This window comes from Bradysia coprophila, chromosome IV, assembly GCF_014529535.1.
Source record: "Bradysia coprophila strain Holo2 chromosome IV, BU_Bcop_v1, whole genome shotgun sequence".
NCBI lineage: Eukaryota > Metazoa > Arthropoda > Insecta > Diptera > Sciaridae > Bradysia > Bradysia coprophila.
In genome coordinates this window covers 2,468,488-2,481,047 of record NC_050738.1, presented here as the reverse complement: position 1 = coordinate 2,481,047, position 12,560 = coordinate 2,468,488, and the positions used below count along the sequence as shown (strand labels likewise).

The window sequence follows — 12,560 nt, the reverse complement described above, 5'->3', positions numbered from 1 at the left end:
ATTTATGCATTATGCTGTAGATAGAGCCGGACAAGCGACCATATGCATTTTAACATAATGTTCGCGAATCTCGGTCGACATAACCAGTTACGTGTGGGATATAACAATGATTAATGCTTATGATTTGAATATTTTGTTGTTTGTGCAGATCATGGATGAAGTTATTGAACAAACGAAGTTCATTCCGTTTAGAATTGAGATTTCAATCAAGTCATCTGTTAACTACAGCGACGACAAGAGTAGTCGGTTTCCTATAGGTAAGGGGTTTGATATATAGCAAATTGAGTATTCAAACAAATGAAGTCCAAGATTTTGTTTGGATCTGTAGAAAATAGCAATGAACTGTCAGAAATCTAGTACATTTTCTGCTGGTCATACAAAAATTCATCCGAAAATGAATTCTCTCTAGTTCATTGCTGGAAGCCCTAGTTCGATCAAAAGAAGTACTAGAAATAAATTTGTTCGCATGAGAATCAAATTTTTCTGTCAGCAAAAAATTGAATCTCCGCTTTTTTTTTTCAATTACAAAAAATCTTAACATAAGAGTTAAACGACAGACATCAGAGTTTAATGAAGCCATAGGTTAAAGCCGAAAAAAACGCCCCAAACAAACAATCAATTAAACATTCAACAAAAATCTCTTCATTGAATTAATTCGACAAAATGTTTTCTCGATAAATTATTTTATTTGACGAACGATCAAAAAAATGCATTGATGCATGATTGATGTTAAATGATGCCATGGGCTTTAATATTGTCAAAATAATATTCAAATCAACCGATAATTACGTAATTTATACAAATTGTCGGTCTTGAAACTAATTAATTTTAGATAAATAATTGTTGGTGATGTTTAATTGAATAAGAGAGAGATCTTATAAGTGCAACACCCAAATGAGACATGGACCACACTTTTCTTGTAAAGTGTCGAATGAACAAACAAAAAATATTTGTAGAAGGTCGCCGTTATTGAATATTCGCGTCTGTTTACACGTTGAAAGTTAAGATTCGATGAATGCAGATTCACTGTTGGTTTACTAATTACATTGACCTCTCACAGAGACGACAAGCACATCAACATTATTATCGATTTTTTTTACTTCTATTTGAAATTTTTTGAGACAGATTGATACAAAATCTTTTACTTCATTGTTTTAACACATGTTTTGCTATATAAAACCTTAATAGACAGAGCTCATCGTTTTTTTTTTGTCGTCGGTCTCGATAACAGATGATACAAAAATCTGTGCTCGCTCCTTGACACGTTTCGAGGTAACACATTCAAAAGATTAATTGATGCACAAAGAGCAATTGAACGGAATATGATTACAATTGCGTTCAGAGACAAAATGAAAAATGGATTCGACAGTCAATCAAAGTCGTTGATATCATGGAACGAAGCGCATTTCTAAAGTAGAATTGAGAGAGGGATCCAAGTCGTCATGAGTTTGGATACCACGACATGACCTATGAACCGACCACCAGAGCAAATGGTCAAATGGAATCAAGAGAACAGCAGAGACAAAATATCGGCAAGCTGCAATCGAAACATCAACTTTTTAAATGACAATGTAGTGTTCGGAGTGGAAAGGATGAACGGTCGCCCACATTGTGTAGTGGATCAGGTCAGACAAAAGGAAGAAGAATAACCATTTGTTAGAGGTCCGTGTCATGTTTGGCTGGAATGGATAGAATATTCTAGTTGAAAGTCGGAACGAAAATATTGATTTGATTCATCAAAAAACAAATAAAAATTGAATCAAATTCTCGGTTGAATCAAAACATTTTTTTCTCTTTAATTTTGGAATGGATTCTCATGTTAATATCATCGGCAAATAGATGTCGAAACGCTTAACGATCTATGCTTAACTCGTTAATAAAACACACACACACAATTTGTGTTGTTCGAGCTCAGCACAATTCAATTGACTGTATGATTTGCATTATGAAAGAAAAATTAAAAATCATTAAAATTAATTACATAAAAAGCTTTGAGACAAATGATAGAGAGCTATGGAACGGATTGTGGTACCGAGTATATTTGCACAGATCGTTCATCAAATAAGAGATGGAGAAAAAAAATTCCGATTTAATTTTCTAAATTAAAATATTTTTTCGAACGTTCGATAAATGTAACGTCGATAGTTTGTTACGTAAACTTTTTATGTCAGAAATTTATTATTATTCAGACGCTAATAATAACACTGAATGTAGAGTCATTCGAATAACCAATTCATCTCCCACAAGAAAAATGTTTCAAGGTAAAAATTTTAAAAGACACAATAAGTCGATGTATGAAAGAGCCACCACATATGAACATCGAAAGTTTTAGAATGTTTCGTGTATTTGCCGGATTTTTGGGGGCACAGCTCATATGTACCAAACAATTCATTGCTAATTCTTGTTGTGCAAAGCCACACAACAACAAAAAACTAATTTTGCATTTTTCTATTAAATAATTTTTCTTCAAATTTTTTTCTGTCGAGTTAAATGACCTCATGATCAATATTTAATTGAAGTGAGTCACTTACTTACAGTTTAATAAAAAAAATGAATCTATCGACTGAGTATATACCTATACCTACACAAACGAAGTGGAAAATATTTTTCTATTTGAATTCCAGAAGTCTGCTCTGTTCTTAGAATATGTCGCTAATTAATCGATCGATATTATCGTTCAATATTTTTTTCGTTTCTAAATGAAAACTGAATTAAATACCGAAAACACAAGCTGCACAAGTGTGAATTCCACACAGATGGTTTCACATCTATCTATTGGCATTTCCTTCTTCTTGGTGTTTATTTATAGCATCAACTGAAAATCGCTTTATAATCGAAGTGACATTTTTTCGTTCAATTTCCCGCAAAATTGTACTAGATTCCTTCCAGTTCAATAATTTTATTCCGACTTTATTCTGTTGATCACCTGATCAAATACGTCTTATGTATATAAAACGAATTTAGTTCGATTGACATATTTTCTCTCTGTGAATAAGAGACATTATACAACAATGTGTGGCTCCACTCCAGTTTTACCTTTGGAAAAATTGTTAGAAGAAAATTGTTTTACATTTCTGTGTGACACATGATACAAAGATACAAACACGAAAACATCGACGTTTTTTCACAGTATATAACAAAAAAAAACGATCGTATTTGTCTAATTAGGAATACGGATGATGCATGAGTTGGTAGTAGGTCACATTTTGTTTGGATAAGAAAAAAAAACATTTTAATGAGAAAAAGTTATGAAATCGTTGTTTGACATCACTTTAAAAATGAATTTATTAATTTTGCTGGTTAAATGTTTTACACCATTAATGATTCATTCTAATGGCCGATCATTCCAAGTCAAAATTTAGAATTTGCATAATAAATTAACAAAAATTTTGTGCAACTTCTCTCCATAAAATACCGCATACCATTCGAAATATTGGAAAAATTATTATTTTAAATACCAAAACTGTAGGCGGATTTTCCTTGAACAAATTCCAAATTCGTATTTCGGTTAAAACGCAGCCATGAGCAATGTGATTCAAACTTTAAATCTGGCGTTGAAATATTGTTGAAAAGTGAAGCAAAAAAAATCCAATTTAACAGCTAAGGCGTTACTCAAGGAAGTAATTTAATTGGATTAAAAATTCAAATTTCCAGCAATTAACAAGCAGCGAAAAATAAATGAATTCCCCTGGAAGACAGATAACCGAAATCATACTTAATCAATCAAAACATCCCATAAATAGTGATTAACATCACCCTGATCCACTTTAATAACTCAATTAAAAAATTTCTTTTTCGATCATTACACGAAGTGAGCGCAAAGGCATTGCATAACCGGTGCATCATATGAACAAGAAAAAAAATAATGAATAATTCATAAGAATCCCGGTAATAAACTTCTACCCAGACGAACAAAACCGTATAAAAGGTTTTCAGACATTTTTTCGCGTTAATTACCCAAAACGTACACCACTCTTCTATATAATTACGAAACGGATCGGCCTAACGTAAAGTGAGTTAAAAAAATATTAAATTTGAAATGATGAGAGCAGTGAAGATTTTTTTGATGATGAAGATGATCAAAACATGGTAATTTGGTGTGTGTTGGAGGTGTTATGCTCTTCGTTTTTTTTTGTCTTAATTGTAATAATGCCATAACGTTCAGCTTTCAGCGTAATAAAGTCATCGTAGAACGAATGCTTCAACTTTCTAGACGATGACTTCATTGCGCTTTCTTTACATCATTTACCCTCGATTTCACCTCTACATTTTGTTAGCGACCCTGAGGTGTGAGGATATTGATTTTACAGTCAACAGTTTCTTGTAAACGCCTACAAAGGAATGCAGCAAATAAAACCAATGTAGTGGCTATTCCATCTGTTAACGATACCACTGAAACAAGCGATGAAATCTGATGCTGTCTTATATATAGCTAAATGAATGTTCAACGTAGTGAAGTAGAAGATTTTACCCAAGTCGTTTGAAAATACTTAGCTCAAATGAAGTAATAGATTCGATAATCATATTCGTGATATGCTTACCGTTTGAAAAGGTCGGATGGTGGTGGAGTCCGTAATAACTAATAAAAGGCTTTAAAAGCTAAACGAAGTCACAAAAGATGTAAAATCAATTGTAATTTTTAATTGAAAACAGCAGGACAGGAGGTAACATCAGTAGCTAATTAATTTGACATTTTTAATTATTTAAACATTCTTTGGATTTCCATACGAGGTAGCTAGTAAATCATGAAAATGACGTGTTGAATGAGAATTTCACAATTCGATGAATGTGGATAAAAAGTTTTGTTTTTTCGCATCAAGGAATAATTTTCCATAAATTACATTTTTCTATCGAAAAAAAATCGTTTTTTCTTCTTCGTACTCTTCAAATTACTATTTGTTTTTCGAATTAATTGAACAAATAGCAAAATGACAAGAAGATAATATTACCCAAGGTCGTTTCGAGTTGCATTGACTATTTTCGCTATTTAAATCGCCGCACATACAGCATCCATGACACTTTTTTATGGTTTGTAATGATAAACAAGTATTTTGTTTTTAGCAAACAACGAAAAAAAGACGACAACAACAACAACACCAAGAGAAAATATTCTTGTACATCATGATCATGATCAGTGATGCATCGTCATTAGCATTAAAATTGTATTCAATACGATGAGATGGTCACCGATTATAAACGATGATGTCAGATCTTGTTATTTCTCCTTTAATATTGAATAAAATTCAGAAAAATTAGAATTTTATGAAATAATGAGGAAAATGAACTTGACAATTTCTGATTGGTACAATCAGCAATAAAATTGTGTGAGAACAGAGACGGGAATAATTCATGTCAGTTAGCATCTGATATCGACAGCGACGACAAAAATAATCGATGAAATCTGGCGTATTCGATCTTATTATAGTCGAAATGTATGTTGAAACAGATGATGGAAAAGATTTATTATGAATCGGTTGAACATTTCTCGATCGATCGAATGAAGTAACAGATTCGATAAATACAATGAAGATATGTTTGCCGTCTCTGAACGATTCAAAAATATTTCAAAACCACACAAAACCAATCTCATTGACTTAGTGTAATTTAATGTCTGTCTTAAAACAACAAATACAGAGACAAGTAAGCTCAAACGCAATTTTAATTTATTTTCGGTGGAATGAGACTCTCGTTTTAGAGAGGCATAAATTGGCTACACAGTCGAATAACAATAAATTCCATCAAATATTTGGTTAAGGTAAATAATACGAAAAAAATTGCACAAGTTTCAAGTTCTTTCGAATTTGAAAAATTCATACCATGAAAAATCGATTTGAACAATAAACCATTTCCAGTCATTGACTGAAGGTTATTTTGGTAAACAAAAATTTTTAAAAGTTTAACGCTATTACAGTGAGAGATAAAAAGAACAACAAAATCTGTAGGGTTCCACGATACAACTATCCTCGGATGTTGAGAAGAGGAAATAAACATAACGTTACATTTTACAACAATTCTCTGTGTGTAGTCTAGTCTATCTATCTATCGCAAACATCTTATTACCGCTCAAAATACCATTGTAAATACAACGTGAACAAATCTATTAAAACCTCACCTATTTTTGCCAGTTATTTCATTTCAGACGAGAGAGATACATTCTCATAATAGTTAGTTAATACAAAAAGGAATATTTTCAAGTACTTGAAAATCGAGTGTAATATATTGGAAATAGAGTGATTTATGTGATGATCTTTACCATTCGTGAAAATCACCGATTTCAAAACTTATTTATGGAAAAATAAAAAGAAGGAAAAAAATTGTTCCAAGTAAATTAGTATGATTAGTAGACTAAAATACGTTACGAATAGAGTTGAAACAACGAGCTGTGTAACATTTCAATATTTATATAAATCGAAGATTTTTTTTTAAATTTTTAATTTAAAGCTTAAATTTTCAGTCAGTTTTTTGTCTTATTCACAACACTTCAAAGCTTTTTTCTCCATATTTTTCGTAATCCTTTGGTTTGTTATATGGACATGTGAAAAAAGTCTCTCTGAACACTTTGGTATTCACTTTTTCATTACTTTTTTTTACCGAATCACCAATCTAATAATCCAAAATAATATTTTAAAAAAAACTTCGTCGATTATCCAATATTTGCGAATTTGCGATTATAATCCATAAAATGTTGTTTGCTGCTTTATGCACACATGTTCTTTGGCATTCTTTTATATTCATAACTCTTTTTCTCTTGATATTTTTTAGTTTATATTCACAACAATTTTTTTTTGTTTCTTTTCATCTTCTATTTTAGCTGTATTCCGTTCACTTTTATTAAACTTTTTTTTAAATATATTTTTAAGACGAGTTTTATATAAATATTTTGTAGCTTTTTTGCTCTACGTTTTGAATGTTACGTTTGTAAAATGCATTATGCGAATAAAATAATTCAAAAAAAGGTGGAAAAAAACGTACGTTGCTTCAACTCTATTAAACAAGTTTCGTTAATTGACGAAGATTACTCTAATTGGATATAAAAATAAATCATTAGTACGGACGAGTATGTATTGCGACAAAAACCAAGCGAATTTAATCGAAAGAAAAGGATCCAAAATGGACAAACCGAAGAAGAAAAAATTATTGTCATCGGAATCCATAAAGATGATGTGAATTTATAAAATTGAGAAAACTTTTCAACAACACGAACACAAAATATTGTGCAAAACGACTTAAGTGATCGCAAACTTTAAAAAAAAAGTTTACGCAATAAATTGTCGATCCGGATGTAGTCGTAATAAGCAAACATATGCTCGAAATACTTCCAGTTAAAACAAATTTCAAACGAAAAACATTTGAAATTCTCAACGGTTTGTGCATTTAATCGGATAAATCAAAGGATTATCCACGAAAAAGTTGAGAACTTTGAAGTAAAAATTTTCATCTTTATTTTATCCGAAATAGAAATCGTTCCGACGATCGAGACACTTTAACATTTTTCTTTTCGCAAATACAAGTCCGTATGTTCACATTTCTATATCCACATCGAGCACAAATTTTAGTAGGAAAAATTATTTTCTTTCTCCTCCACAAATCACCGAAAAAATAAGAAAATTGAGAAAAAGTGCCAATTTCCACTAAAAAAAATCTAATAAGAAAAATCCATTATGGATGATGAACTCACCGTTCACCATGGCTGTGCCACAGCGTTAAATATTAATTTAAAATTGGCCACTTTTACACACTACAAACTAAGCACTTGTGTTTCACTCGAAGTCTACCGTAAGACTGAATTTAACTAACTCAGCTCAGCACAGACTGAATAATATTTTCGTTCCGATCCGAAGAAATTTTCTGCTCAAAAGATCCTCTCCTCTCGCAACTGCTTAGATCATACGTATATATACGAAGTACAATGTATGAAAAGGTAAATTTTATAGCGGTGACGCGAAGATGTCTTATAAACACCGTGCAATGAAAGGTATATAATGAGACTGTAACACCAACACCATGATAATATTGAGCCGATCAGAGGTTTCAAACCGTTTTCGCGGTACATAACATACCGGCATTTTCTATGTATGCGATTAGAATAACACAACACACAACAACAATTTTGTTTCTGTTGTTGATGTTGCTGGTATAGAAGAAGAAAAAAATTAATCTAATCAGTACTGCTGCTTGGCATGCATACTACACCAATGTTGTTGTGTTGTGCAGTTTATGACTTTTCTATTTTATCGTCTCTATTCATAGGTGAGGACGTATCGAATGAAAAATGTTCAATGCAAAAATTAATGATTAACTATTACACGTTCGGTGTGCATAGAGACTCTGTGTGTATATATACATTGATATCGATGGTATATATGAAGGAAAGAAAAACAATTTTTGATTTGAACTTGATCTTCTTGTTTCGTGTTTTTTATGAACATATTTTTACCTCGCACTCGATATCAGTGAAAATACTCATTGATTGGTTTGGACTTGATTATGTTGTCATCTTACATCTTCAACTCTTTTACCTGGCGTATTAAATGATTAATCTGGAAATAATGTCCTGGTTCTAGTAGTTGGAAAGTGTCCGTATAATGTAAGCATTTGAGTGGATGGGTATAAAAAATCAAAAGAACTTTTTGTTTTATGTTAGTCGGTCCTAAAATTGTATTAAACGAAGGTTTACTACACTGTAAATAAAATCGTTTGTAACGAGGGTAGTCATATGTTATCGACAGCAACGATAAATGTAGACGAATGATTCACTAGTTAGTAATCGCTTACGTAGCAAAGCGTGTGTACAAACCAATGAAGTACTAGATTCTTCGTTAAAAGAGTTTAAGCAACATAGGTTATAGATTTATTGGTTATGTTATGCTACTTTTCCAGATTGTTAAATGGCAATTAATGAGAAGATTGTTTTTCTTAGATAAACTGTTGTTGGCTGAAAACATTGCTGAATATTGCCTTTTGAGTCACCGTTGTTTTAGAAGTGACAGGAGAACTGATTTCAGTTAGTCACCGACTGGGAGTGGTGTAAAACTTAAATGGAATGAATACATATACCACGGGAGCACTTTTTTGGAGATACAAACTTTATGAGGGAGAAAAAATTAGAGTCAGCGTATAGACAGTTAGAATTTAAACTGATGGGAGAACTGCAAACATTCCCTAATCGTTAGTAGTTTTTAACATCGTTTACTATTTATTCACGCTGTCCGACAAAAGACAAAAATCTTCACTGAAGATAGTACCACTTCTCTTTTGACGACTTCTCATTCTATCTGGAGCCTATTACTGGTTACAGAATTTTGGGAAACATTATTCTAATTTGTGAATTCTTGCACAATTGTTCTATAAGCCAAAGAACGACTGATTTGACGTGCGTCAGAATTTTACTAATTGTTAAATTACGAATGGAAAGGAAACGACGGACGTAATAAAAAAAATCTGCGAAACTTATTCTTTAGAACATTGGCTTTAATTAAAATCTAAATAAAAGATTACAAAAGGACCCACGTCTTTAATAAGAACGTCCAGCAGAACTTCTTATTTAGAGACAATAGATGAAATAATATTTTGACACACGAATCGAAAATTCTCGCTTAGAATTTCGGCAATTTCACGAGTTAAAAGAAGACAATCGAACAATGACTAATATATCATGTTACCATCATACCATCATCATCATTCCATCTAGATATAAAATATTAAATTTATTTAAACGAAACAGGTAAATGATCTCATAATCAGATTGAAATTAGCGAAACTTGTAAACCATATTACACTTACAAATTCAATGGAACCGCAAACATAAAATCTTCTGCCACTTTTCCGAATAGAATTTCAGCATTTTGTTGGTGATTGTTTTTTTCGTATTCTGCATTTCATGCCACGATCATCGTGTGGTCGTAGGTGTATTTCAAACTCTATTGTTGAAATCATTCTGCGCGGACGATCCTACGTAATAGAAATCAAAATTGAAACTATTAATAAGATGAGATGCCACCAAATGATCAATATGACTCGTGTAATAATATGCAAATCGGACTTTGAAGACATTTTAACAAATCACATCGCACAGAACTTATGTTTCGATGATTAGATGGTCGAATCAAATGGAAAAGAGACAAAGGAACAATACGAAATGTTTTTTTTTTATTATTATATTGTAAGTAATGGCACAGTACCATTTTTGTCAAATAATCATAATTATGTAAGGAATGAGTAGGAGCTTCATACTTTTTATACGAATTCGATAGATGAAGTACACATATAATTAGAGGTTATTGTTTCGGGGAGGTCACTAAAAAATGTAGAGGCAAAAAACAATCTGCAAAAAAATGTGCGTACAAATATGATTGCGTTTTTTCGCCAATAAATTGAGAAAAGTTTTCGATTCGAATATTTTTGATATTCTGTCAGTTTATGCTAAAAATCCTTGAAATATGTTTCAAAGATATATTGTCTTGGTCATGACCAGCACACAATTACTTTATTGATGTAACCATTTATTCGGATATTCGCGTTAAAATGCACAACAGATTTTAACAAACAAATCTGTTGTGATGGTGGCATCGGAGTTCGGTTTACATTTTTTGTTTGTTTGTTTGAAATTTTTTTCCAATTATCATTCACCATTATTATTCCATCATTTGAGCGTGTAAAAGCTTACAAGCCAATTATTCAAACGAAAAAGTAATTGTAATGTTAATGGCTATTGTTAACGTTAATTTGAGCGCCTTTTAGAAATGAAGAGCTTAACGAACTATTTTAACTCATAGGCAATATCATCTGTTATTCACAACCGCAGCGACGGGAGCAAAAAATAGATCTGGCTAAGTTGTGGCTTCAATGTGTGTTACAACAATTGAAGTAAAAGAACATGCGTAAGTCTCTTGAATATGCTTAAATCAACGAAGTAAAAGATCTGAGATACGTGCTTGATATCCGTGAGATTAGGATTACTTTTTCTTAAGCGCGTCAAGTCTTTGCTTAGAAACCAGACTTAGCACGTTAATAGTTGTAATGCGGAATGAATTTAAAATATGATTCAATACAACAATAATCTATTGCGGTGTGGACACTCTGTGCAAATAGTCTCTTCATAATACTTCGGCTATTTGCACTGAGTGCGGAGAGCCGTTTTCTTACTACGAACGGTAGACAGCGTAAGAGATGTTTTGGTGTGAAAAATATCAGCCGTTATCAGCCGGTTTACCGGTTACGGACGTTATCATCTGTTATCTAAAACGACTTCAGGAATAAGTGATAAACTCTGACAATGTGGCCTTATGTAGCAAAAACATGTTCAACGAAATGAAGTAAAAGATTTGAAATTAATCGCTCAGAAAATACATGGATGAACTGAAGTAATAGATTCGATAATCAAACTGTTGTTATCATTGCCGTTTGTTAAAGGTTAAAAGTGAAATTCGGGCAGATTTTGTGCTGATACTAAGAGCAAACCACTAGGATTCCACCAAAATGATCCGGGGTCGATTCCCGTGTCAGACAATTCCACATTAAAATTTTCTAGTAATTACATCGCATTTCTAACGTCCTACAATTCACTCAAGATTAATAATTTAGTTGATTGTAGTGTACATACTGAATGATTCGTACAACGTAACCAAAATACGTTGAATTTGTGTTCATTAGTCTAGCCTACATTTAGGCGAGATAATGATTATCACACCTAAATTTCCTCATATATTATTTGCATACTTCGAGGCGCGGTTCTGAAGTCACTTTAGGCCTGTCCAGACTCGTTATTGGCCGTAAGTGAGGTCTCTAAACAAATCAAATCAAATATTTTCTTCATATTCGTAGGCACTTCTTTGAATAACTTTTTCGATTTTTCTTAATAAACACGCCCTATCACCAGAAATCTGTCCTGTTACCCTGTCATATGTATTCTAGGTATCCTCATTGTAATTGTAATTGTAAACTGTTAAAGATTCACATGCTGTAAATAGATTAGGACTGCAGCTGTAGAGCTCCTAGAATAAACACGTATCTACGTTTCAATCTACAACATATTTCACAATAACGTGAATTGTGTAAACATTGCTTCAATGAAAGTGAAATATGACCATCTTCCAGAGAAAATTAATTTACCACACAAAACATCGTGAAAAACATCAATACTAGAGAGCCAGTCACCAGCGAAGAATTAGTAAGATGAAAAAAATGGTTGTGTAAAGTCATAATTTGCAAATAAAATATTGCGACCAACGTCTGCGTAGGTGAAGTGGAATTTACCTTAATCGGATTGGTGACAGAATATTATTTGCATGTTTAATAATTTGACTTCACCTATCCGTCTATCGATCTATACGAGATTGTCGTAACTAGCCTATTGCAAGACTTTTTTCTTTAAATTAACCACAAGACGAATGTATCGAAATAAAAATGTTTTCTTTTTCTGCTAATTTTGTTCGATTTGTTTTTTTTAGCAAGTAAATAAAATTTGTCACTTGCACAGCGATATGGAAAGGTAAATATTGTCCGATTATTTAATGTTGCCAAATACCGATAGTCTGAACCGAAAGTTGAAATGTAAATGA

General features: G+C 32.1%; 1 protein-coding gene across 1 annotated transcript in view; it reads right to left on the bottom strand.

The window, feature by feature from the left end:
- Nucleotides 1-7,780, bottom strand: part of LOC119066469 — a 226,056-nt gene extending 218,276 nt beyond the window's left edge. Inside the window, 1 exon segment of the mRNA XM_037168975.1 lies at nt 7,679-7,780. Coding sequence (XP_037024870.1) covers nt 7,679-7,688 — 10 coding nt within the window. The 5' untranslated portion in view covers nt 7,689-7,780.
- Between the last annotated feature and the right edge of the window lie 4,780 nt (nt 7,781-12,560).